Source organism: Poromitra crassiceps (genome assembly GCF_964638095.1).
Source record: "Poromitra crassiceps genome assembly, chromosome: 12".
Classification (NCBI taxonomy): Eukaryota; Metazoa; Chordata; class Actinopteri; order Beryciformes; family Melamphaidae; genus Poromitra; species Poromitra crassiceps.
The window spans coordinates 33659078-33686965 of NC_139632.1; the positions used below are offsets into that span (position 1 = coordinate 33659078).

General features: G+C 43.8%; 1 protein-coding gene across 1 annotated transcript; it reads left to right on the top strand.

Annotated features, from left to right (window-relative positions):
- Positions 1–5024: 5024 nt before the first annotated feature.
- tdrd5 (tudor domain containing 5) lies at positions 5025–27665 on the top strand (the record flags this gene model as incomplete). Its single annotated transcript, XM_083647352.1, has 18 exons — positions 5025–5268; positions 6146–6348; positions 7346–7631; positions 9039–9205; positions 10447–10530; positions 11814–11870; positions 11996–12161; positions 12901–13079; positions 13967–14181; positions 15680–15889; positions 16491–16557; positions 17709–17909; positions 19160–19300; positions 22087–22143; positions 22660–22860; positions 25232–25439; positions 26994–27057; positions 27656–27665. 18 exons carry the CDS (start codon positions 5025–5027, stop codon positions 27663–27665), a joined length of 2760 nt encoding a protein of 919 aa, XP_083503478.1.
- Positions 27666–27888: the final 223 nt, after the last annotated feature.

Here is a 27888-nt window from a genome sequence, read left to right on the forward strand (position 1 = left end):
GTCGGTAAATGCTAACCAACTGATGTCTGATCTTTAGTAAGAGCTCCAACATTGTCCGATATAGCCTACTGCATCAGCAAAGTGATCATCTAACCAACTGTTGTTGTTGTTGTTGTTGTGACTATAGTGACAGACAGAGGCAGTGTTGTTGTTGTTGTTGTTGTTGTTGTTGTTGTTGTGACTATAGTGACAGACAGAGGCAGTGTTGTTGTTGTTGTTGTTGTTGTTGTTGTTGTTGTTGTTGTTGTGACTATAGTGACAGACAGAGGCAGTGTTGTTGTTGTTGTTGTTGTTGTTGTTGTTGTTGTTGTTGTTGTGACTATAGTGACAGACAGAGGCAGTGTTGTTGTTGTTGTTGTTGTTGTTGTTGTTGTTGTTGTTGTGACTATAGTGACAGACAGAGGCAGTGTTGTTGTTGTTGTTGTTGTTGTTGTTGTTGTTGTTGTTGTGACTATAGTGACAGACAGAGGCAGTGTTGTTGTTGTTGTTGTTGTTGTTGTTGTTGTTGTTGTTGTTGTTGTTGTTGTTGTGACTATAGTGACAGACAGAGGCAGTGTTGTTGTTGTTGTTGTTGTGACTATAGTGACAGACAGAGGCAGTGTTGTTGTTGTTGTTGTTGTGACTATAGTGACAGACAGAGGCAGTGTTGTTGTTGTTGTTGTTGTTGTTGTTGTTGTGACTATAGTGACAGACAGAGGCAGTGTTGTTGTTGTTGTTGTTGTTGTTGTGACTATAGTGACAGACAGAGGCAGTGTTGTTGTTGTTGTTGTTGTTGTTGTTGTTGTTGTTGTTGTGACTATAGTGACAGACAGAGGCAGTGTTGTTGTTGTTGTTGTTGTTGTTGTTGTTGTTGTTGTGACTATAGTGACAGACTGTAAATCAAAGCCATCAGTTCATGCTTCATTCAGCTCAGATGCTCTGCTGCTGTCGGCTGCTAATTCTGCTGCAACCACATTACTCTCCTCCGTAATAAGGTTTACTGTCCGTCTGCCTCCCCCCGCAACCCCCCCTACTGGGCTTAATGACGCATTACCCTGCAGTGTGTGTGTGTGTGTGTGTGTGTGTGTGTGTGTGTGTGTGTGTGTGTGTGTGTGCGCGTGCGTGCGTTTGTGTGTGTGTGTGTGTGTGTGTGTGTGTGAGACTGCCTGATGTGTGTGTGTATCTGCATGCAGGCTTTCACAAGGACAGGTGTGTGTGTGTGTGTGTGTGTGTGTGTGTGTGTGTGTGTGTGTGTGTGTGTGTGTGTGTGTGTGTGTGTGTGTGTATGTGTGTGTGTGTGTGTGTGTGTGTGTGTGTGTGTGTGTGTGTGTGTGTGTGTGTGTGTGTGTGTGTGTGTGTGTGTGTGTGTGTGTGTGTGTGTGTGTGCGCGGTTATTTAGCAGTGTTGTCAGAGGGGGCGGGGCTTTCTCATTAGAGGCCCTTTAAAAAGCTGATTGGCTGAGGCAGTAAAGGTCAGGGATCCAGCAGGATACAGGCTAACGATCCAGTCTGCTTCAACCTTTATTTCCTCAGGGACTTTTGTTTCCTTTGTTTTTTCCACAAATGTAGTTCTCAACGTAAGTTCAAGCAGGAAGACTATAATATCTTTTACACTTCCTTAATTCACTTTATATCTCCACTCTTCAATCTACTCACAAGATCATAATAAGCTGTCAATTTCCGGGTTTCAATGAACAATCAGCTGGTTGCCGCCCAGTCTCTGTTAACCAATTGCATAGTGTCACATCACTGCTCTCACCACCTCCCACCCTACGCACCTCCAGCATAAGCCTATCACGTTGCTCCACAACCCAGTCGTAAGCCAATTGCTTGGAGGCGGGTTCCTTAAATATGCTTGTTTCTGTCTCATACAGCCTCTCAAACACCGCTGCTGTCAGGATCGCACCCTCCTCCTCCCCTTCTCCTCCCGGTCATCGCAGACCTATCCGATTCCAGTCGGAAGAGTCTCATGATGAGTCTCAGAAGGAAGATCACCAGCACCACCAGTATCTAGACACTGCAGGGGGATATATCTGGATGCTGATCTGGGCTGATGCTGCTCTCTCAAGATCTCCCTGCGGTGTCTAACCGCCAAAGACTAATAACAATACTTTATTCTCAACATTCTTCTGTAGTCAATTATTCACTTTATTGTAATAAATATCACTTTATTCATACTTTGGTCTCTAGTCTCTCCTGATTGAACTGCCACAGGAAGTACATCCTGTGCTGCTGGGCCTTCTTGGTGGTGATGTTCTTTTGCCACTGAGGTCCTGGGAGATTGTTGTTCCCAGGAATATGAATAACTCCACAGTGTTAACTGGAGACTCACACAGGATGAGGGGGGGCAGTCGGGGCTGGGCTTCTCCTGAAGTCTAGCACCATCTCCACAGTTTTCAGAACGTTCAGCTCTAGGTGGTTCTTGCTGCACCACGAGGCCGAGGAGGTTGACTGTCAGGAAGCCAGATGGAAAGATTGAGCTTGGTTGGTAAAACCTGCAGTCTTGCCTTTATAGTGAAGATGACAATGCTCTTTAAACACTGCATGAGAGACAGAGTGATCTGCTGCAGGGTGACATGGCAGCTTCCCTTGAAGTTTCAACTCAGGCCAGTGTTGTCGTTGTCTTTGTTGTTGCGCCCTCATGAGGTGACCTCGGGCATTAGTTAGTGGAAGTTGATCTATCTCACAGATATTCAGTTATGTAGCAGGAGCTGCTTGCACGGCAGCTGGATTCGTCCGAGATGTTGACATCAGATCTGTGTGTTTGTGAAACAATGTGAAACAAACCCATCCATTTGGCAGCGTCAGGGTAATTCACAGTTGCTCTCATATAGAGATAGGCCTACTGGGGTCAGATATAACCTCTTCAGAGACATTCACTGCCTCTGAGTTTGTGTGTGTGTGTGTGTGTGTGTGTGTGTGTGTGTGTGTGTGTGTGTGTGTGTGTGTGTGTGTGTGTGTGTGTGTGTGTGTGTGTGTGTGTGTGCGCACGCGTGTGTGTGCGCGTGCTTCATTCATATCATATGAATATGTGCAGATATTTCACACCACACCACCCATTTTGCATAATGGCTATCACCTATAGCCTACTTGATCATCTCTTCTCTTGATGTCTTCCAAGCAACAACGATGTATCTCCTTCCAAGAGGTCTTAATCAGGTGAGAGGTACCAGGCTATAATGTTTTCTGCACATATAATACCCTGTGTTTAGATGTCTTAAGAACAGTTTCCCATTAAATAAGGAAATGTTTCCTTCTTAAATTTAGCCTGTTATTTCTAGAAATAACACACCCTTGTATTTGTTCTGCTGCTGCCTACTTTAATGTTTATTGTAAAAACGGAACTTTATTGCGCTTTCATTTTGAAGGCAAATCACTAAACCGGAAGTGAAACTGTGGATTATTATTTTCTGCCCCAATTCACGGAGATCTCTCGCGCATTCTTGACGTAGTTTTGCTAATTAGTCTTATCTGCAAGAAAATGCTTTGAATGTATTTACTTTTAAACTGTTTTGGAGCAAATTAGGACTTCGAAACGGTAAGTAACGTGATACAGTCAATGGTTGAGACAGAAATCTGAGTGAAAGTGAAAAAACTCGCAAGATAAACTAGCGTTAATTATGCGGTACAGAGCAGCCTCTAGCGAACAGCTGTGCAGCATGGTGTGTGTAGCAGTAAGGTTAACGTTATGCTAGCTAGTTAACATGAAAGGTCCAAGGTCACGATGTTTGAAGGGAGGCGCGGTGCGTTATAGCGTCATTTATTTTCACATATTAATGACTGAAAAATGAAACGGTATCGTCCACCTGGCTGTCTGAACCTCTGCTTCTGTTCTGCTACGGAGTTTCCTGTTAACCTAGCAATAGAACGAGTGCTGTGGTACTGAATTGTGAATTTATTGTTAATGGTATCTAATGCTTAACATAGCGTCAGTGAGCGTACAGTGAGCTGTACTGTATTGTACCCATTCTGCAATCTGTTAAATAAAGTTTTCATTCATTCATTCAGTGTGTGATGGCTATAGGCCTAGGCCATGATGATTACTGCTCTTCGCAGTGTTGTGAAATCTATCTATCTATCTATCTATCTATCTATCTATCTATCTATCTATCTATCTATCTATATATCATCTGTGTAAAGAGCAGCTTTTTTTTTTAAATTAGGGCAGATGAATTGCCCTGAGGCTATAGTTCAGTGATGTCATCAGTGATGTCATACATAGGGATTGTGACATCACTGATGAGATCATCAGTGACACACACACACACACACACACGAGAGAGAGAGAGATTGAGAGAGAGGGGGAGAGAGACTGAGGGAGAGGGCGAGAGACTGAGAGGGAGAGAGAGGGGAAAAATTGCATGCCAATAGGGCAGGCGAGGCCATGCAGCAGCTGAGCTGTGGGCCAGCTTGGCAGTGGGCGAGCCTAGGAATCGAGCGTGAGCTTAGTTAGATGAATTGTCAAGTAAGGTACTGTAAGAAGTTAAAGATAGACACATCTTCACCCTCTCATCTCATCTTAATTTCCACCACATCTCAAGACATAGATAGAGCTGAACAGTCACATGACATCTCTTGCACCGGAAGTTTCCCATTCATTTTCTCCATAGACATTTAGAAAAATCCTTATATAACAAGTTTTAAGGCTGGAACCAAGCCAACCCGTGACCTACTGAATTGTGAGTGACGGAAAAACATTTCACTTGGAGCAAAAATAAAGACCCTAACCCTAATCAAAAATTCGATTCCCCCCCTTTGCCATTCAGCCGAGGTTGCTGTGGGAGGGGCCGGCTCGCTGTTGCCGTGGAGACGACTTTCACTGAAGTATAAATTTAAAGTGGCGTGTGACTCTTTTATTTCTGTCGAGATACGCTTATCAAAAATGTCTAGCGCCCTACCATAAATAAGTCTTAACTGTTCGATTTCTGTGGCGTGAACTCTGTCCCGAGTCACATGGAAAAGATCACAGCTAACAGCGTTTTCTTTTCTCAAAAAGGAAACTCAGGAACTTTTACTCTGAGGACATTTTGTTTGTTGTGTCTCCAGATGTCGGCCGGCAGGATGAACCAGGATGAGCTTCTGTCGAAGCTGAAGAAAGATGTCCGCTCCCTGCTCGTCTCCTCTAAGACGGGCCTGGACCCCGACCAGCTGAGGCGGGACTACAAGAACATGCTGGGACACCCGATGCCCCTGAGGGACCTGGGCTTCCGGAATGTCCTGGACATGACCAAGGAGATGCCGGACGTGGTGTCGATCAGCTGCCAGGCGGACGGCAACTTCCTGCTGAAGGGTACTACCGACTCACATTTACATTTAGCATCTTCTCTCTGTGCATCAATTCAGGAAAACGTTGATGTAAAAAATAATTTTAATATAAGTAGGCCATACTGTCGTTGCATTATTCAATTCATTACATCTATGTTTTAGGCCTTTAGTTGACCTTAGCTTTGTAGAGCAACTTGGAATGAGTGTAACACTAGAATGAGTCAATATTCTGAATGACATTAACATGCAAAGTAACCAACAGCAAGGAGGTCAAGGCACCCAGGCAATGGAGAGGCAAAGTCTGACCTCAGTTTGCAGGCTGTGAAGTGAAGTTAGCATTGCCACCATTTGATGCTCGCTGTGAAAAATACAAATGGGATTTGCAAGAAACTCCAAAAATGAAGTGTGTGCTGCACAGAGGCACACAGCAGTGAACACACAGCAGTGAACACGTCTTATGAAGTGTGTGCTGCACAGAGGCACACAGCAGTGAACACACAGCAGTGAACACGTCTTATGCAATCATTTTATTTAGCACTCATATAAACACGTATATGGGAATGAATCAAAATAATTTAATTCAGAATGAAAAAGTATGGCTCATGTCACCGTAGCTAGTGACAGACATGATGTGTTGGGCCTCTTGCCTCCTCTCTCCACCTCTGTCCTCCTCTGTCCTCTCTCCTCATCTGGCCCCCTCTCAACCTCTGTCTGTCCTCCTCTCTCCTCTGTCCTCTCTCCTCCTCTGCCTCTCTCCTCTCTCCACCTCTGTCCTCTCTCCACCTCTGTCCTCCTCTCTCCTCCTCCGCCTCTGTCCTCTCTCCTCCTCTGGCCCCCTCTCAACCTATGTCTGTCCTCCTCTCTCCTCTGTCCTCTCTCCTCCTCCTCTCTCCTCTCTCCAGCTGTCGGTGACGAGTCGACCCGTCAGATAGAGCAGCTGGTGGCCAAGCAGCGCAAGTCCAAGAACGACCAAAAGAAAAGATTTAGCTATTTCTCGCCCCGTTACACCCACTTCTCCCCTATGCCATTCCTCCCCAGACGGGGCCCCGCCCCGCTGGCGCTCCCCGCCGAGCTGAGGACCCAGCTCCGCATCCTGCTGTCCCAGGTAGGAACTGATGAGCATCTGAAAGCATCTTTCCCCCTAAGATTTAAACAAATCACACCCTTTATTATCATTCGGATATTGTGTTCCTGTCTTTGACAGGATTTTCTTAATTTCCCATAGCCACATTTATCGCAATTTCAATATTGAGCACAAAATAAAGCACTATAAGTATTTAAAGAAAAGCACGTAGGGTGTCTGGGTAGTGCAGCGCTAGATTCCCTGTCTACCAACACGAGGGTCGCAGGTTCGAGCCCCGGTCGCAGGTTCGAGCTCCTGTGTTACCTCCGGCTTGGTCGGGCATCCATACAGGCACAGTTGGCCGTGTCTGTGGGTGGGAAGCCGGATTAGGGGTATGTGTCTGGGGCGTGTGTATGCTTTTTACAACCTAGTTTTAGATGAAACCACGCCCCAAACTCATTTGATTGGTCGCCACAACTGCTTCTTCCTGAAAACGTGCGGCAAGTAACAAAATGTGGTTAAGATTAGGGTCAGGGGTGAAAAGAGTTCAGCTCAGGTTGTGCTTGGCCTCGTGGCTTAATGCGTAAGGTGTGCTTGCCTTTGCCTTCCAATCTTGACGACCGGGGTTGGATTCCTGCTCAAACCACACACATTTTTAACAAGCATTTTTTCTTATTTTAAAACATTAGGGTTAGACAAGTAGAACAATTTAGGTAGGGTATGGGTATAGTGGTCATGGTTAAATAAGAAAGAATAACCCTAACCCTAATGTTAACCACATCTTTTTTACTTGCCACATGTTTTCAGGAAGAAGCAGTTGCGGCGACCAATCAAATTAGTTTGGGGCGTGGTTTAATCTAAACTAGGTTGTAAAAAGGATACACGTGTCCTGGTCGCTGCACTAGTATACTTTTCAAGACAAGACGATAGCCACATAAACAGTTGGATTTTTTCCTAAATATAATTGAATGACTATTAGAAAATCATGAGCCATCCCTACCTCATCCTGTGAGCCCGGTGGGTTGTTTGGCTCCTGCAGGGCCCGGTCAGGCTGTCGGAGCTGGAGAAAGCCTTCCTGCGCTGCTTCGGTCGGCCGCTGCGCATCGACAACTACGGCTTCTACTCCATCGGGGAGATGCTGCAGGTGGCGTCCGACCTGGTGCAGGTGCAGCAGAGCAGACTGGGCTCGGTCCTGATGCTGAGGGAGCAGCAGCTGCCACCTGTGCTAAGGAGGAGCGCACCCCTCAAGCCAGAAGCAGCCAGAACCTCGCCACCCTCCAGAGGGCCAGGAGGCGCCATAGCACCAACGGCCACAAAATACGCAGGTGTGTTGTTTGATAGACGGGCTGAGTGACACAGGTCAGTGGTTTGAGTCCCGGTACTGCCTGGGGAAGTGAAGTGTTCCTCAGCATCTACTGTGAGATGCCTTCAAGAGGCAGGCACACACTAATATACAACAAAAGCTGGGATGTCACCTTTTATAGACAAGTTTGTGAGATCAGAAACAACCCCCTAATGGTCGTTCCAAAACCAACAAGCTGATGTTCTGTGTTGAGCTACGTCTGTCACTGTCACCAAAGACGATGGGATTTCAAGCAAGACACCCCAACTTCAACTCACTTCCTGTAGTTTTGTCACATGGGTTTTGCCCATGGTTTTCCACGGACACACCCACTTAGGAGACTTTCGGCAGGTCTGAGTCTATTGGAGTCAATGGGAGAAGTGAACGTGATCTCAGATTATGACAAATTCTTTTGCCCCATATTCATCAAACTAAATATTCTGCCCATTTTCCGAAGCCACATATCTTCTGAACATTCTGACACTAAAATGGCATTTTTCAGACGGACAGATCAGGAGAAAATTAACATTGTTCAAGACCAGTCTCTGTCTCAGCAACACACTCTCGTGAGATTTGGCAACAGGAACCCATGTTGGCAGGGAGCGATTACCGTAGTTAAAGCTACATGTGAAGTTCGTTGATGTAGTAGCTAAATCTGTGGTTGGAAAAAATATGTTTTTAATCGAATATCTTAGTTACAACTATATTGAACTAACAAGGGACAGCTTTATGTTTACTAGGCATCTCGTGCGCTCGAATCCTAGGCTCGCCTGCTGCGCGGGCTCGCTACCTCGGCCACTGCGCGGCCTTGCCCGCAGCTCGGCTGCTGTGTGGCCTTGCCTGCCCTATTGGCGCACGTCTCCCTCAGTCTCTCTCCCCCTCTCTCTCCCTCAGTCTCTCCCCCCTCTCTCTCCCTCTCCTCTCCTTCTTTCCTCTCTCTCCCTTTCCCTCAGTCTCTCTCCCCCTCTCTCTTCTCTCTCGGTCTCTCTCGTGAGCCTCCTCAGTCTCTCCCGTGATCCTCAGACTGATGACATCATCATTTATGACATCATCACTCATAACATCACTGATGATGTCATCAGTGGTTTATGACATCACTGATGATGTCACAGTGGTTTATGACATCACTGATGACATCACAGTGGGATTTATGACATCACTACTGATGTCATTTATGACATCACTGATGTGGGACAGACAGAGAAACAAACAGACAGACAGAGCCCTAGCTCCCATTTATATACTGATGATTCATAAATTCATGATTTGAATAGTGAAAGTTTAAAAACAATTCTGAATATAGTGGCTGTCAGCAACTGCTACATCATGTTCCCTCCTCATGTACAATTGTTAAATCTTTTTGCTCTTAATGGTTTTACTCCACCTCTAGTTCCAGTGAACCCAAGGCCTCCAACACCTCCCATTACCCAGAATCCCTTGAGCCTTGTCCATAAGGGGTTAGCTGCCATCGGCAAGTCAGAGGTTTCTGTGAAGAACCAGGAAGCAGAACCAGATCCCTGCCCAGATGGACAGCTGTTCCAGAAATCTGTCATCAAGGTTTGTTCATATTTAAGACAGAGAGGCTGTGGACACTTCACACCTGCCTCGTTTGGTTTGGTTGAATCAAATTGTAGTTCGTTTTCCCCCTTAGTGCGCTTCGTTTGGGCAGGTGTGAACATCATAATCACACTGCGGTCGGTGCGGACCAAAACAACCGCCCCGAGACCTTGTCGAAGAGGTGGTCTGAGTCCGGTTACAAACAAACTTTGGTGTGGTTCGTTTCTGATGAGAACGTGATCTGACCCAACTGCAGAAAGCATTGCACATTTTTGGATGAAACCAGCTCCTGTACGTTATGAGGACTGAGGACGAGCATTTTATTGGTTAAAAACAACTTCATATCCAGTTTTGGTGACTGGTGAAAGTGGCGTTTGCATGGATCAACTTTGAGGGATTTTTGCACGATTGCTATTGCAGCTTTATAGTTTGGACTGGACCAAATTACTTCACTGGTCTCATGTGGCAAATGACACCAAGTCGTGGTAGGATCTCATCAGAGCCAGCCTTCTTGTGCGATAAGTTTGTCTGCAGAGATGCCTACACATCATATTCTACAGACTTAAGAAAACATCTTTGTTCAGTACTACGGGTGTCACGGTACACAAAAGTCACGGTTCGGTACGTACCTCGGTTTTGGGGTCACGGTTCGGTACGAATACGGTACAACGGGGAAAAAAAGCAACAAATCCCAAATTCTGTTTTTTTCCCCTTTGAATTGTTCTGAATTCTGTGTTTTGCTTTTTACGCTCATTTTGCCATCAGAAATAGTGTCTCTCTCACTCACTCACTCACTCACACACACACACACATACACATACACACACACACACACACACACACACACACTGTCACAATCTGGACCGTTTGACATTTTGGCTGGTGTGAAACTGAACTGAACCAGCTGAAAAACGAAACAATGTATCAATCTGGCATCAGAGTTTTCCTCTGATCTCTTGTCCGGTTTCTCCACTGCTTCATGTGAACTTTAGTTTTGTCACATGGTGCACATTGCACATTTAAGAATAAGTCAGGAGTGGTGGAACTTGAAGCACTTGATAAACCACACCGTACGTTTCAGCGTACTTTTTTTTTAACAAACATTCCAATATGCATTGAATGAATTATTAATCGATAAAACATAAAATCACAATATGCAACAATCTGTGATGTATTGTGCAGTCCATTACCATTGTTTCTCATCCCTGCTGTTTTCTGCTGAAATCCTATTGGTCGTTCAGCTGGAGGAGGAGCTTCGCAAGCAGATCCTGGAGAACGGAGTTGCCGGTACCATCAAGCCAGAGCTGAAGGCCAAACTGCGACAGGTCAGTTTGAAGATGGCAATATGGGCAATATGTCTCTATCTCCTGATACAATTCTATATGCCATATAGAGCTCAACAGTGACCGCCCACTTTTTCGCAGCTTCGGTTCCATCAGAGAATCGCCCATTATTTTCTCCATAGATGTTTCAAAACTCCTTATATAAAGAGTTTTAAGCCCGGAAACAAGCCAAGCAGCCAGCTACTGAATCATGTGACCATGAAACAACATCTGAGCAAAAATAAATAAATAAAAAGCATGAAAAAAATTACTTTAGATCTGTTGTATATTGGAAGCTTCTTCTTTGCTTTGATAATGACCAGAACGGGTGGGTTGAACTGAACATTATTTTATTTTCTCCAACGTAGCTGCAGCATGAGAAAATAAACAGTGGACCGCACGGTCCATCTTGCAAACACAATACACTCTAGCGAGGTTAAGCTAGTTCACTGCATAAGGCAGACACATCCGTCTTAGAGTTTCAAAGTAAAGCGCCTATGCATGAAACAGGAAATGAACATAATAATCCGGGCATGACAAGTAAAACATAAATGAAATTATCATTACCAGATTTCTTAATACGTGTCGCATTTGTAGTAAACATTGTAACTGTAAAAACTGTAAATCAATTTTATTTTCAACTTTTTTGAACAACACACGAACAGGATACACAGGCTCAGACACAGGAAAACAAAACAAAACGCATATATTATCGACTTTCAGTATTACGTCGTGCTACCAGTCTCCATAAGGTGCTTATATGCTTGTAAGAGATATTGTGCCCGGGATCTCTCTCCCCCGTTATGATTTGTTGTTGTTGCTCCAAGTGAAATGTTTCATGGTCAGTCATGATTCAGTAGCTGACTGCTTTGCTTGGTTCCAGGCTTAAAACCTGTTATACAAGGATTTTTCAAAACATCTATGGATGAATGGGGAATTCTCTTATGGAACCGGAGCAGCGAAAATGTGGGCGGTCACTGTTGAGCTCTACGTGGTTCAGGATCCAATACAACCAGGATGGGATTTAAAGAATACAACTTCAATGACAGCAAAGTCTGACTGTGCATAATTCAGTTGAGTTGATGAAGAGCTTGTGAAACTTTGAGGTTCAAGAGTCTCATTTATGATTACTACAGCAGAAGAATGACTAAATGAATTAACCAATTATCGTAATTATTACCGCTTCATTTTCTGTCCATCGATTAATCGACTAATGGTGTCAGCAGCACTGTTGAGCATATGATGCATGTTGTAATGAAAGCCATCGTACATGCATGACTCTGCAGGTGGTGGCTCAGAGCAGCGGAGGGATATCGGTTCACCATCTGCCAGCTGAGTACAAGGTAAGAATGTCCTGCAGCTCGCATCAACAAAACGGATGTAAATATCACATGAGCAAGATTAAGTCAGTTAAAGGTTCTAAATATCAGTTTGCCCAGCCCTACTTGTGGTGTTTTGTGCTGAGCAGAGGCTGCTGGGAGAGGAGCTGCCGCTGCTGCAGAGTGGCTTCGTCAGCGTCACCGAGCTGGTGGGCGCCATGAGCGACACCTTCCACCTGCAGCCTGCAGGGGGCACCGCAGACACCCACCACTGGATCATCACAGAAATACCGGACAGCAACCACATGCAATCAGGTGTGTGTGCGCGTGCGTGCGTGCGTGCGTGCGTGCGTGCGTGCGTGCGTGCGCGTGCATGTAGACAGCGAGCGAGAGAGACTTCTCTCTCTCTTTCTCTCTGCTGAATCATATCCACCTTATTTTTGAATGCCCCACTGTAAAAAATAATCGTGGGTACAAGGTCCGGTTTAACATGACTCATTGTTGCAGCTTGCCATTTCCTTTGTTATACTCTGGCTGCAGACCCGAATTATAAACCGGAAACTGGAGTCCGTTATAAAAGTTATAAATATAGTCACGTTATAAACAACTAACCAACGCTGGAGGTCCGTATGGAAACTCGAAATGTGTGTTACTCGAAATGGTTAAAAGTTAAATCAATTTGGTGGCGTTTTACTGCCATGTAACATAGCTAGCTAGCCGCTAACATTAGCCACAGTTAGTAGCCGACTACCCACAATGCATTACGTTATCCCAGCACCCGAACGACACGGCTGTAGAGCAGAATGGCTCTGCTGTAAAAGGGTAAAATCCTCATAGACGTTTTTTTTGTCAAGTTAAAACCATAGACTGTAAAGCAGTCTATTACACCGGAAGCGGAAGAAGCACCCATCAGGCATCATGGCAGCTAGAAATAAGGTGGATAGCTTCCTCGCGGCCCGGCAGCAAATGCTTTGCAGACCGGCACCGGTCCGGGGCCCGGTGGTTGGGAACCACTGGATTAGAGAACGTGTTTTTCTGTGTTTTGCACATCCAGGCGAGAATGAGAGTTTCAGCCAGAATTTGAATCAGCAGTTTAGGAGCTACTACTTCAGCAGCGGAGACTCTGCCTGGGAGGGTAAAGTGGAGGGAGGCAGCACTCAACCAGAGTACCAGGACCTCAATCTGGACCAGGATGAAGAGCCGGAGATGAATAACAACAAGACCTTCCAGCAGGTTAAACACCACCAAATTCACCTTTTTTACATAACCAGGCCCGCCTCCTCAGCCACCCTGCCAACCCCCTCCTTATTAGTGAGATATGAAAGCATCAAATGTGCATTTTAGACTGAACTATTTTCTCTTGATCTCTCAGTTGTTCCTTGCCCCCGTTTGCTTTGCTCCATTAAATTGTATGTATGTGACGCAGGAGTTTTCTACCTGGACATTACTCTAAACAAACGCTGTGATTCTGTCTATTGCATTTACACTTTTCTGTGTATTTAGCTCATATTAAGACATTTAAAACCGGGTATGCTAATATCACAGTGATATTAGCAGACCCGGTTTTAAATGTTGAGAATTGGCTACAGTAGCAAATTTGACATCCTTTATATTATGATATTAGTTGTAGTGTAGAATAATATGCTATGGTGATATGGCCTGGTCAACAGTCATACTGAGCAGCCACGATCAGCAGCCTTCATATTAAACACAAAACCTTTTGAATACAGTCAAGAAAGTAAGGGAACAAGCGCGAAATCGCAATCGCTGCGATCACATATGCGAATTTCCGAAATGCAGGATGGCAGAGGCAGCCCACCCTGCATTTTGGAATTTGCCCCCAACACCCCCTTTACCAAATTTGCATGAACACAAACACACACCTTTACACACACACTTGACCTCCATGTCAAACTTCAGCCTCCTGGGGATAAAAACTGTTGACCCCAAAGGGTGGTGAACTTTTTCTCGTCCGACGGACAAAAAGTACAGAGCGACCTATAGAGCTGCTGGTTGCAGCTAAAAATAGATGACCTTGAATTTGAATATTTGTGCCATTCCCCATCTGTCTCATTCCCCATCTGTCTCTTTCCCCTGTCTCTCTGTGTGGGGGTCTGCAGATGTCAGAGATGTATCCGGCCATCCAGGTGCACTGCAGGCCTGCGGCGCCGCTGGATGCCCTGCGGGGGCAGCGCCTCAAGCCGCCGACACGCCGCACCCCCCGGCAGCTGGAGCCGGTGCTCGTGGAGCAGGTGAAGTCACCCGGACATTTCTACATCCGTTTCAGCGAGAGCGAGGAGGCCCGAGCCATGGAGGACATGATGATCGAGATGAGGTGAAGGACATGTTGACACAAAAGATGTTTTAATGTGATGTTGAACTCTGGTAGTGTCTTGCCAACAAAGCATATTCTGACGATGTATAAAAAACTAATCATGCTACTGCAATGTTTTTAAGTGAATCTCTTTCTTTATGTTTACTAAACCTTTCATTTTGAACAAGTTCACCTCAACTAGGGGTGTCACGGTACATGTATTCGTCCCGTGAGTTTACGGTACAGGCATCACGGTACGTTGTTTCACGGTACGTGAAACGACACGACGAATACGTCAAATCCAGAAGCACCTAAACGCTGTTTGAACGGCATTGAATTGAATTGAATTAAACACCACTGAAGAAGACACACCAAAACAACACAAGGGCCATAGAAATCCGCGTTCACAGAATGGGACGTTTTGTGGCGATAAGCTGTTTTGCAAATTCTGTCAACATCAAGCCAACGAGGTAAGCTTGCCAATGTAACGTTACGTAGCCGCGACAAAGTCCTTTATAGTTGCACGTTGCGGCTAAACGTTACATAACACTGACAAAGCTGTTAACTTGTAAACAAGCAACTTACATCGCGTGGGATGAGTGATGCGGTCAAGCAGACTCAACCAGACATCTGCGGATGCAGACAAGCAAGGAAGAGGGGATGACTCCTTGTCATGTTCCAATAATCCATTAGATGACCGAACGTAATCATATTATGCTAAACAAAACTCACATCCAATAACGTTAAGGCACTGACAGGGTTCTTTCCCGTACTTACTGGGAAAGTGAAACCCACCCCGTTGTCTGTCAGACAGTGGGGGTATCTTTCAACAGGGTTTAGAAGTTTTTCTTCTTCTGTCGTTTTTTTATTCTTCTACTGAACATGTAGGTATTTTGACGTTGACTAAAGAAATACTGCCGCCTAGTGGCCGCTTTTAGATAGGATTCCAAATTAGTGCTTACATCAAACGCAAATGCTGCATAAAACAAATACAACAGGGGGAGGGGTTGGTGGGAGTATTAGGCTACTCCACACATGCGCTCTGTTTACAAACTTGTGTACAATAAAGATTTAAAGTGGGGGGAAATGCCTTTGCCCTGTCAAACAGCTGGAATACAGACATCTGAGAGGGAGGCGCACCCCACACTTTGAAAATCACTGCTCTAGAGTAAAACCTTTTTGTGTGGATTGCCTAGATCTTATTAAATAGTGGACATTTATTCATTCCCACATATTAGACACTATTTCTGATGGTAAAAATAGCGTAAAAAGCAGAATTCAGACATATTCAAAGGGAAAAAAACAGAATTTGGGATTTGTTGCTTTTTTCCCCCGTTTTCGTACCGTGCCGTATTCGTACCGAACCGTGACCCCAAAACCGATGTACGTACCGAACCGTGACTTTTGTGTACCGTGACACCCCTAACCTCAACCAAATGGAGGGGGTCTTATGTGTTGATTTTGGTTCAAATCTGTACTGCACTCGGGACAAATGACATTTTCCTGCTACCTTCTGCAGGCGTTGCTACACCTGCCCCGAGGTGTCTGAGCGTTACCACCTGCTGGAGCGCTTCGTCCGGCGGGGACAGGTCTGCTGCGTGTCGCCCAAAGGCATGTGGTTCTACCGGGTGGTGATCCACCAGGTGCTCAGCCCCACCCAGGTGGAGGTGTACTATGTCGACTTTGGAGACCTGAGCGTCGTGCCGACGGCCGGACTCATGTTCCTCAAGTAAGGGCTCTATCAGACAGTTAGACACAAACATCTGTCTTTTGGGTGTCTACACTCCACTCCACTTAGACCAATGTATTGGTTTTCAAAAGCTGATATAAGCTACTCTGATATGATGCAATTGGATTGATCACATATTTATTCCAGAATCGATGAATACCTGAACCTGAAATGATTGAGACAGATTTCACATGTTTCACATATGCATGAAAGTTTTATTGTTACCATTGTTATAATTATTATTACACATGTTATCATTGTTCTGTGGTTGGATAGAGAGTTTTAAACCCATGTTGGGGGGTGTGTGTGTGTGTGTGTGTGAGTGTGAGTGTGAGTGTGGCGGGGGGCGTTGCACACACACACACACACACACACACACCGTTCTGTGAAGCACTTTGTAGCTTTGTTTTGAGAAGTGCTGTATAACTTAACAGTAGTAGTAGTTAGTAGTAGTAGTAGTAGTAGTACTAGTAGTAGTAGTAGTAGTAGTACTACTACTACATTAGTAGTAAAACAGCACCCAACCTATTTAAAGAAAGGGAAAGGCTGTGTGTGTGTGGTTTGTTCTGCTCTCTACAGTCCACGTCTCTCCTGGTTCCAGGTCCTGTTACTCGTCTCTCCCGGCACAAGCTGTTCCTTCATCGCTCGCTGGGATCAAACCCACGTCTGTAAGTCTGATATAGTGTTTCAGATCAAACCCACGTCTGTAAGTCTGATATAGTGTTTCAGATCAAACCCACGTCTGTAAGTCTGATATAGTGTTTCAGATAGGGCTGTCCCCAACACGTCGACAAGTAATAGACTACGTAAATGCATTGATTTGCATAATGTGTCGATGCGTTGGAATTATATGAAGAAAAGATAATTAATACACTAGATAGCTCCGTTCCGATATCAGATTTCAAAATAAAAGTTTTTAATGGCTTCTGTGTGCTTTAGACTTGTGTAGAATGGCTTTTATTTTTTGGGGGGGAAATCAGACCGGAAGTCATATTGTTATTGTTGTCCCTAGCAGAAGCCTGCCGGCTAACATTAGGTAGAGAAGATGGCTGCGACTGGACAAGCTGCAGCTACAAAACCTCGACCACGATCATCTAAAGTGTGCGAGTATTTTAGACCGAGACCAAACAATGTGCTGCTCTGTGACGCAACCATAATATGATGTACACGCGGGGCCCATCCTGGTGGGCAGCGGACAGCACCAAGTCAGTCCTGTTTAACATACTTTTTGGCCACGCATATATCAACACGTGGAACGTGTTAGTAGTAATGTTAGTCACTTTAAATTAATGTAAGTTAAATTATTTCAATAACTTTCCTTGCCCCACACTAATGAAAACATTTATTTGCCCGTGATGATCTTAACTGCATATTATTGCAGTTTAAACATTAATCTGTCAGCAATCCTTTTGAATTTGAGGTTCAGTATATTTCTAAAAAAATGATCGTTGGATTAATCGACTCGGCGGGGGGAGCGCGCGGGGGGATATCCAAAATGCGCGCACAGGTCTCATACACTGCATCCACATCACGAGATCTCTGCCCAACACTTTTCGCCACTATTCAATAACGCACGTCTCACTGCGAAGTTCCCGATGCATTCCGAAGCATTCAGGCAATAACATGGCGATAACGCCCTCTGCTGGTTGGATGGCCGCATTGTGCCAAAAGATTCAAAGCGATGTCTTTCCTCCAGTTTGTTTTCCAGTTCCTTGTTTTCACTGGTTCAGTTTGTGTCACATAGTGACAGACTACAGTATCAATTCAATAAGAAAACCTCCAGTCATGCCTCATAGTGTTGTTGTGTCTCCCTCTGCAGGACAGCTGGAGCGGCGAGGCGGCCGCGTGCTTCCAGCAGCTGTGTGGCGAGCGCTGCCTGGTGGGCGCTCTGGACGGATACAGCGGAGACGTGCTGCAGCTCTACCTGTGTGACACGCACACAGACGCAGACGTCTACGTCCACCGCGTCCTGCTCAGCCAAGGCTATGCCCACACCTGCAGCCCCGCCCACAGTGCAGGGGTCAGCGAACACACACACGGATAAATACACACACGCACACACATGCACACACACACACAGATAATTTACAATAGATACATACACATTAGAGGTTGGAGATAATTCAATTGTATTATCTAAATTAAAATTTAGATTTTAATCTGAAACGAAGTAATTCCAAGACTAGGATTACAGATATTGCTACTGATACTTTTCATCATTAAAAGCTGACTGTACAGTAGGTAGGTATTCATAATTTCATTAGTATAATTAGTATGGATATTATTACTGGTTGTCCGTGTCTGCAGGTCTAATCAACCTGTTGAAATTTACATGGTGTGAGAGCTCACGAACTGGATTACTAAACTACCAGAGAGGCGAATAGACGCTTCTCACAGGGGCCATTTTGTGTCGAAAAGGCAGGGTAAACACAGCTGCAAGCAAAACACTAATGAGGGTTTCCAACTTCCATGATAGACCCTTCTCGCGGGGGCCATTTTGTGTCGAAAAGGCAGGGTAAACACAGGTGCAAGCAAAACACTAATGAGGGTTTCCAACTTCCACGATTGGAATTTGGAAACCCTCATTAGTGTTTTGCTTGCACCTGTGTTTATTCTGCCTTTTTGACACAAAATGGCCCCCATGAAAAAAGGTCCATTGGAATTTAGAAACCCTCATTAGTGTTTTGCTTGCACCTGTGTTGCACACAAGATGAAAAAAATACCACCTTTTGGGACTTTAGGGGCTCTGTAGGCATTTGCTCATAACTGGGCAATATAATGTACCAGGCCAAACTGTACCAGCAGAATGCCGAATGCACTTTGAGGAAACGTCTTGAAAATACTCTACTGGCTACTCCAGTGTTTCTGTACAGCATCCTGTTGCATTTTCTGCAATAAAGTATGTGGAGGAAAAATACTATACCGCTATAGTGTAATACTATAGTGGTAATACTATGCTGCTGTAGTTGGGTCGTATCGAGGTTGGATCACCGTCCAACCACAAACAAGCCGCTCCAGAGTTTGTTTCGGACCGGACCGAGACCACCTCCTCTAACAGGTTTTGGTGCGGTTCTTTTGGTCCTCAGCGGAGTGTGATTTCTGTGTTCACACCTGCCCAAACGATCCGCACCAAAAGTGCAGGTGTGAAAACGTATTGATAGATACTTTTAGCGCTGCTACAGTATCAGTTCTGTAAATAAAATGTCAGGATGGTCCGTATTGCTACTTTCAGGATGGATCAGATATTTGTATATTTCTGTGTTTCCTCAGCTGTGTGAGCAGTTCAGCCCAGTGACGCTCTACCTGGGGGAGGGGCAGTTTCTTCTGACGGAAGAGGAGGAAGAGGCCACACCCCCCACCGAGCTGCAAGTCACACCTGCACAAACCAGCCCCTCAGCCACACTGGTGCAGGTACACACACACACACACACACACACACACACACACACATACATTTCAATACCTTATTTGTGTTCACATTTAGACAAAGAATCCTTGAACACAAACAATAATAGATGCACAAACAATGGGAATTCTCATAATGACAAATGTATCTAGTCTGAATCTATGGATAAAGGAAACAGCGCCTCCTCCAAATGTGGCGATTGCCAATTATTGCAGAAATGGAGCAGAATTTGGCCAGTGCCTTGGCTCTTGGTCTGGTCAGTCCTGCCCTCTGCAGGCCACTTACGACCAGCCTATGGACATTACCAAGGCTTCCAAATATGAATACAAGCCATTTACATTTGTACCCAAGCTGGAGAAAGGAGAAATCAGGATTGAGTTACATGGATGTTTGTGATGGATCTGCTGTCTGTCTCTCTCCCTCTCCCCTCTCTCTCCCTTTCTCTCTTCTCGCTCTCCCTCTCTCTCCCTTTCTCTCTTCTCGCTCTCCCTCTCTCTCCCTTTCTCTCTTCTCGCTCTCCCTCTCTCTCCCTTTCTCTCTTCCAAATGCTTTGGAAAGAAAGGCATGCTAAGATCAACTTCACTATTTATATTATTTGTCTGAAAAACTCATTTCAGGCATTTAAGCAGAAGCCTTTAGAAGGCTTTAAGAAAATAAAACCAGGACATTCGATCAGGTGGGTTAACTGTCTACTACAGTGTCTCTCAAATGAACCACTGTAGAGTGGACAAGATCTGAGTTTCTCCTTCTTTATTTGTTTTTATTGGTTGGTTTGTATCCTGAGGTCTGAGGACGCCTCCTGGTACACAATGATGTCACCCCTAAAGATTTTCTGTTTTCCAGGAAGTAATGACATTTTCAAGTCAAGTCAAGTCAAATTTTATTTATATAGCACCTTTCATACACAAGGCAATTCAAGGTGCTTTACAAAAAAATAATCGAAAAAACAAGCAGCAAAGCAATGCACATATAAAAAAAACACACATAAAAAACACAGCCGACAGTTTTAGTTAAAATATATACTCAAATTAACAAACATGAAACATTATTTCTGTTTTAAATAAGTTACAAGGCACTCTTCAGTATTATTATTACATGTACAGTCCATTTGTTGGAAATGTACAGGAATCTTTTTTTTTTTAAATTACAGGCCGAGAGAGGCAGTAGTTTAGTAGCAGTTAAAAGCAAGAGTAAACATAAAGGTCTTTAGCTTGGATTTAAAAATAGGCAGAGTAGGGGCAGATCTAATGTGTTCAGGGAGTTTGTTCCAGTTATGAGAGGCATAGTGGGAGAACGCGGCTTCACCATGTTTTGATTTGGTCCTCGGGACAATTAGTAGACCAGTGCCTGAAGATCTCAGGGATCTGGATGGTTCATAGTGTAGAAGCATTTCAGAGATGTAGTGTGGGCCTGACCCGTTGAGAGATTTGTAAACTATTAGCAGAATTTTAAAGTCTATTCTAAGATTTACTGGCAGCCAATGCAGGGATTTGAGAACTGGTGTAATGTGTTCAGCTTTCTTGGTTCTTGTTAGAACTCTAGCAGCCGCATTCTGAATGAGCTGTAGTTGTTTAATAGCTTTTTTGGGAAGACCATTGAAAAGACTGTTGCAGTAGTCTAGCCTGCTAGAAATGAAAGCATGAATTAGTTTTTCAAGATCTTGTTTGGACATGTAGCCTCTAATCCTTGCTATATTTTTTAGATGATAGAAGGCAGATTTTCTTATAAGCTTGATGTGGGAGTTGAAATTTAGATCAGAGTCAATAATAATGCCAAGATTTTTTACCTGGTCCTTTGGCTTCAAAGATAGGGATTCGAGGTGAGCAGTAACTTTGAGCCTATCTTCTTTTTTGCCGAAGACAATTATCTCTGTTTTGTCTTTATTAAGTTGGAGAAAATTCTGGCACATCCAATCATTAATTTGCGCAAGGCACTGACACAGTGTCTCTATGGGGGCATAGTCATCCGATGAGAGGGCTATGTAGAGTTGGGTGTCATCTGCATAGCTATGATAAGCTATTTTGTTTTTTTGCATAATTAGGCCCAGAGAGAGCATATAAAGGTTAAACAGGACAGGACCTAAAATTGATCCTTGGGGTACCCCACATGTCATTTTGGTTTGGTCAGATGTGTAGTTGCCAATGGAGACAAAGTAGTTCCTGTCTTGCAGATAAGATCTGAACCACTCTAGGACCGTGCCGGAAAGCCCGACCCAGTTTTCCAGTCTGTCCAATAGAATTTCGTGGTCAACCGTATCAAAGGCAGCGCTGAGGTCTAGTAACATTAAGATTGAGATTTTACCTGAATCAGTGTTCATTCGGATGTCATTTATAACTCTGATAAGCGCAGTTTCGGTGCTATGATGGGGTCGGAAGCCTGATTGGAAGGGATCTAGGAGATCATTGGAGGATAGAAAGGTATTGAGTTGTTGGTAGACAGTTTTTTCGAGTATTTTGCTAATAAAGGGAAGATTTGATATTGGTCTGTAATTGCTGATTATAGAGGGGTCGAGGCTACGCTTCTTTAGCAAGGGCTTAACAACTGCAGTTTTTAGAGATTTTGGAAAAATGCCTGCCTTTTGATAGAAATGCATAAGAAAACACTGTTTATGTCATTTCTTTGTCATAAATGGTGAAGTAGGTGTCGGGTACAGGCCGTCAGAGTGATTTCATGATTTGAAGTCCCTTTTTCATTTCAGCGTGACTTTAAAAAGTGCATGAGCTGGTTTCAAAAAGGCTGTTGCTCAGTGTGATTTGCTGTTGGAATATGACGTGTGTCGGTGTGTGTTCAGGAAGAAGAGCCCCCCGGCCTGGAGTTGGTGGTTGGCGCGCTGGGCTCCCTCAAACAGGTACGATCACACTCTGCTCTGCACTGCTCAGTCACATGACCTGATTCAGTAAAGGAGAAGAAGAAAAAGAATGCCAGGGATACCGGCTACAACTAACGATTAGTTTCATTATCGATTAAACTAATCATTTAGTCTATAAAATGTAAGAAATAATAACAAATGTCCAGCTCAAGTTACCAGAGCCCAAAGGGATTCTTCAGATTTCTTCCTCACTCTGACCAGTGGCAGAAAAAAACAAAGTATTCATTTAATAATGAGATGAAACACAAAATCAGCAAGTCTTCACAGATGTGAAGCTGTAACCAGCAACGGTTTGGTATTTCTTACTGATAAATAACGATTAATCAATGATCAACATTCTGATTCTTTAATTTTCTGTCAATCGACTAATCAATTAATTGGTTTCAGCACTACTGGTAATAGCAGCTTCTGCTCATAGTCAATATGGAAGCAAAGTCACTTTTCATTATCGGTTCAAAAAAAAATATTTTTTTAAGTTTGTTTGTTGTCCAGCAGGTCAACCCGTTCAGAGGGCTGCTGAGCAAACAAACCCTGCTCGGCTCCAGTGACTTGGACCCGATCTGGGACCCCGAACTGCTGCCTACCGAGCCCTCCAGCCCCGCCCCCATCCTGGCCTCCAGCCCCGCCCCCTGCCCCTCCTCACCCCGTCCAGATCTCACCCAGAGGAGCCCCACTCACTGTGGAGCAGAAGTGAAAGTGAGGCTCTTTAAAGTTGATGTTCCTCTGCGTTGTAACTGTTGAAGTATATTTCTTGTTTTCATGTGATCTGCAGATGATTCTTTGGTCAGATAATAGTCTGGTGAAACTGCAATGAAAGGTTTGGGCTTTGCAATAAAATCGACACGGCGATACATCGCAATATTCTTTTCAGCAATACTATTGCTAGTTCAGAAAAATATTGTGATATATTGGTGTATACATTTTTTGCACAGCAGTGTGTTCAGTGACACAATAATACTTTTTTTTTTTCAGTGAGTGTTCTAATAAACTGTTATGAAAATCTTTAATTTAATAGTTTTGAGCAAACCGCTTGACAAAACCCACAAAACAGACGACGCAAAGACGAGTTATTTTATAGATAGAGAGGATGTTGTGGCAAATTCTGCATCCCCATAGTGGTTGTGAGGTAGCCGACGTCAGCTATTTCCTGAGATAACTCCGCCCACTTTACCTCTACTTTTCCAAAATCCCCCCCCAAAAAATGCAAATCGATTTTTTGAACAATCGGAGTATATTTGAATTTTCAGATTTGTATGCCTCCGCGGCGATAGCCAGGCCGGAGGCATTATGGATTTGGGTTGTCCGTATGTACGTACGGACGTCCGTCCGTCCGATGTTCGTTAACGCAATATCTGAGGAATGCCTTGACGGAATTTCATCAAATTTGCCTCAAACGCCGACTTAGACTCAAGGATGAACTGATTCGATTTTGGTGGTCAAAGGTCAAAGTTCAAGGTCACTGACCTCACAACCGCTCATTACATGCTGGTTAATGCGATATCTCAGGAACACCTTGACGGAATTTCATCCAATTTTCCTCAGACGTCCACTTGGACTCAAGGATGAACTGATTAGATTTTGGTGGTTAAAGGTCAACGTTCAAGGTCATTGTGACCTCACTAACGCCATTTCCAAGCTCTTTAACCCAATATCTCAGGAACGCCTTGACGGAATTTCTTCCAATTTGGCTCAAACGTCGACTTGGACTCAAGCATCAACTACGTAATTAGATTTTGGTGGTCAAAGGACAAAGGAGGGTCACTGTGACCTCACGAACTCCATTTTCAAGCTTATTGCGATATCTTAAGAACGCCTTCACGGAATTTCTTCCAATTTGCCTCAAACATCCACTTGGACTTAAGGATGAACTGATTACATTTTGTCGTCAAAGATCAAGGTCACTGTGTTCTCACGAATGCCATTTTCAAGATCAGTAACGCCATATCTCAGTAACACCTTGACCAATTTTTCTTCACATTTGGGTCAAACGTCAAAGTCTGGACAGACATGCATGTCGACTGCTGACTTGATGGCGGAGGCATATATCCGCGGTGCGGACGTTCTAGTTTATAGAGTTTTTATATGCATTAGGGGTGTCACGGTACACAAAAGTCACGGTTCGGTACGTACCTCAGTTTTGGGGTCACGGTTCGGTACGAATACGGGGGAAAAAAGCAACAAATCCCAAATTCTGTTTTTTTCCCTTTGAATTTGTCTGAATTCTGCTTTTTACGCTAATTTTACCATCAGAAATTGTGTCTAATTAGTGGGAATTAATAAATGTCCACTATTTAATAAGATCTAGGCAATCCACACAAAAAGGTTTTACTCTAGAGCAGTGATTTTCAAAGTGTGGGGTGCGCCTCCCTCTCAGATGTCTGTATTCCAGCTGTTTGACAGGGCAAAGGCATTTCCCCCCACTTTAAATCTTTATTGTACACAAGTTTGTAAACAGAGCGCATGTGTGGAGTAGCCTAATACTCCCACTAACCCCTCCCCCTGTTGTATTTGTTTTATGTAGCCTATTGATGTGTTTGATTTAAGCACTAAGCACCGCATCTTGCATCATCCCATGCTTGTTTACAAGTTAACAGCTTCGAGTTATGTAACGTTTAGCCGCAACGCGCAACTATAAAGGACTTTGTCGCGGCTACGTAACATTACTGTACATTGGCAAGCTTACCTCGTTGGCTTGATGTTGACAGAATTTGCAAAACAGCTTATCGCCACAAAACGTTCCATTCTGTGAACGCGGATTTCTATGGCCCTTGTGTTGTTTTGGTGTGTCTTCTTCTGTGGCGTTTAATTCAATTCAATTAAATGGCGTTCAAACAGCGTTTAGGTGCTTCTGGATTTGACGTATTCGTCGTGTCGTTTCACGGTACGTGAAACGATGTAGCGTGAACTCACGGGACGAATACATGTACCGTGACACCCCTAATATGCATTCAAGACCATAAATTACATATTTACAAGAAAAGCACGGAATTGCCTTGCCAGGGGTTTAATAATAAGAGTAAGAGTTGTATTTTGTCTATATCCTCTAAACACGTCACTGTATTCTTAGGCAGTGACCCGGCCCCCCACTCCAACCAGCTTCACCAGCAGCTCCAACCCCAGCTTCAACCCCAGCACCGCTTCAATGGAGGTGCAGCAGTGGGCCACTTCCCGCGCCACCGTGGGCAGGGTCATCACCACAGAGGTCCCTGCCATGCCTCCACTCCTGAGAACCCTCAGCCTCCACACCCCCGACCTGGGCCACGCTTGCTATCACGGTACACACACCCTGCTATCACAGTACACACACACACAAACACAGAGGGTTGGGAGGGGTGTCTATTCTATGTGTATGTATGTATGTATGTGTAGTCTTAAAAAAAAATACAATGATTTGTTTCACTTATGTGTGATTACCGTAATAATTTTCTATGGTGGGAGTCTTGTCTTGGAACTAAAGTCTTCATATACACATCTCTTTCTCACACACACACACACGCACACACACAAACACACACACACACACTTCCTAATTTTCTAATGCAATTACACAATGACCTTCATTAACCTGTACATACAGTACCTGCACTCAGTCTCTCCCTCACACACACACACACACACACACACACACACATACACACACACACACACACACACACACACACACACACACACACACACACACACACACACAGACACAAGCTGTGAGTGTAATGAGAGTGTATGGATGCAGATGGGACATATTGATTTCCCAGTAGTGGATGGTTCTGCAGCGAGAAGCTGACACAGATTCAATTAGACCTGTTACCAGAGCTATTTGACCCAACCAGCTGCTTTCATTGCATTTGTCCTGATATCGATACACTGCTACACACACTGCATTCACTTGGACACCGTTAATGAAAAAAGCAACTCAGATTGATCTGTAAACCAGAAGCAGAAGCGTCACAAAGTGCAAAAACAAGAATAAACACATTGTATGTATTTAAAGATGTGCAGCCTCTGTGTGTGTGCAAACAAAAGAAACATTCTGCTTAAAGGTCCACCTGCATGCCTCCTTGCTATAGCAGCACAGCCCAGTAAACTAGAGAAGAAGAATATCCACAGGATGCAATACTAGCTAACGTTAGCTTAGAAATGGAGTCTGCTAACGTCAACAAACAAACGTAGCATGTATGTACAGTAATTATGGAATTATGTAAAGGTACTAAAATTTTGATTTTTTTATACATATATCAAAAACGATGCTCTCGATGGAATAAAATAAATACATTTGGAGCACAACTTCCTATAAAAAACCTTTACAGTATATCAGTCGTCAATTCTAAAGATGGTGAAATATTTTCTGTTACAAGGATTGCTTGACTCTGCATCTAAAGAAAGACAGAACAACTTATTGGCAATAAATGGAAATATTTATTAACTATGTAATAGACAAATAAAGAACGTGGCCATGATCAGAGAAATGTAGGATAAATGGACAGATGATAAACCATAATAAAGCACGAACTATAGTTTGACTCATGAAGTAAGAATGAAATAAAATAAAAGTAGAATGAAGGGGAAATAGAATTAAGTGGAAAGAAATACTGGAATGGAAATTAAATGAGAATTAGGGTTAATTATGGGAGCAGTTTTAGTGGTGGGCTCAAAGTGGACACTGGAGACACATAATACCAGGTGTAAATGTAATCAAGTTAATGTGGTCAAGCACTATCCGATTGCAATCCGATCAGCCAAAACGCATTTTAATGACAGGTCTATAGGGGATCATATTTAGTCAAATAAAAACAGTGTCATATTGTTGTTGGTCTGTTTGGTTCTGTGTGCAGGTATGCCGGCTCTTCCCCTCCTCCAGCCCAACCCCACCTTCGGGTTTCCTCTGTTTGGGGCCAGGTAGGTAACCCCCCCCCCCCCTCCAGCCACCTGATTGAGTCACAACATGAAGGAAGATGTCTATTCCCAAACAATGACATGTACACCGTGGAAAGAAAATCATTACTGAACTCCATCATTCAATATCTCCAAAAGATCCAGTCTGGAAAAAGGATTACTTTTGTCAAACAAAGACTGCAGTTATGTGCTGACGTGTACAGTAAGACCTGTAACATTTGGTATAATTTCGTCATATCGAGCACTTTTCCCCCATCTCATTTTTCATCTCATTTTGCAGATAATTATGTTAATCTAATCCAGACTGCATCATGCTTGTTTGTTTGATATCGGTCTCGTTGATCTGTTCTCTTTTAAAACTGAGCCTGTGTGTGTGCTTTGTTTTCTAGAGCTTTTAGTTGATCTTTTAGGGTTTTAGCATTTCCTTGCCTCTAAACGGATTTCTTTGAAATGTTCCTTTCGCACGATAATGTAAGTAATACGTTAAAACGGTTCAAAATGCTTTGATGTGAAATGGAGAAAAAAACATTGTCATGACAAAAATAAATTTTTATTTTGGAGAATAAATCTCATTTGATGAGTGGTTATGTTCATATTTCAGATGTGATTGACACCCTCAGTAAACTTGCTGTTCAGTGATTTAAATGATTTATTATTTTTGATGATTTGGAGGATAAACAAAATGATGTTGCGTTGCATTTATTCTGAAAATAACTTGAACATGGTTGTAATAAAGTTACAGATGAGATTTGAACCCTCAGCCCCCACATTGTTAAATTGTAAGTCTGGTTCTCTACCATCTGAGCTAACCAGCCTGTTAATTGGTAAAGCCTA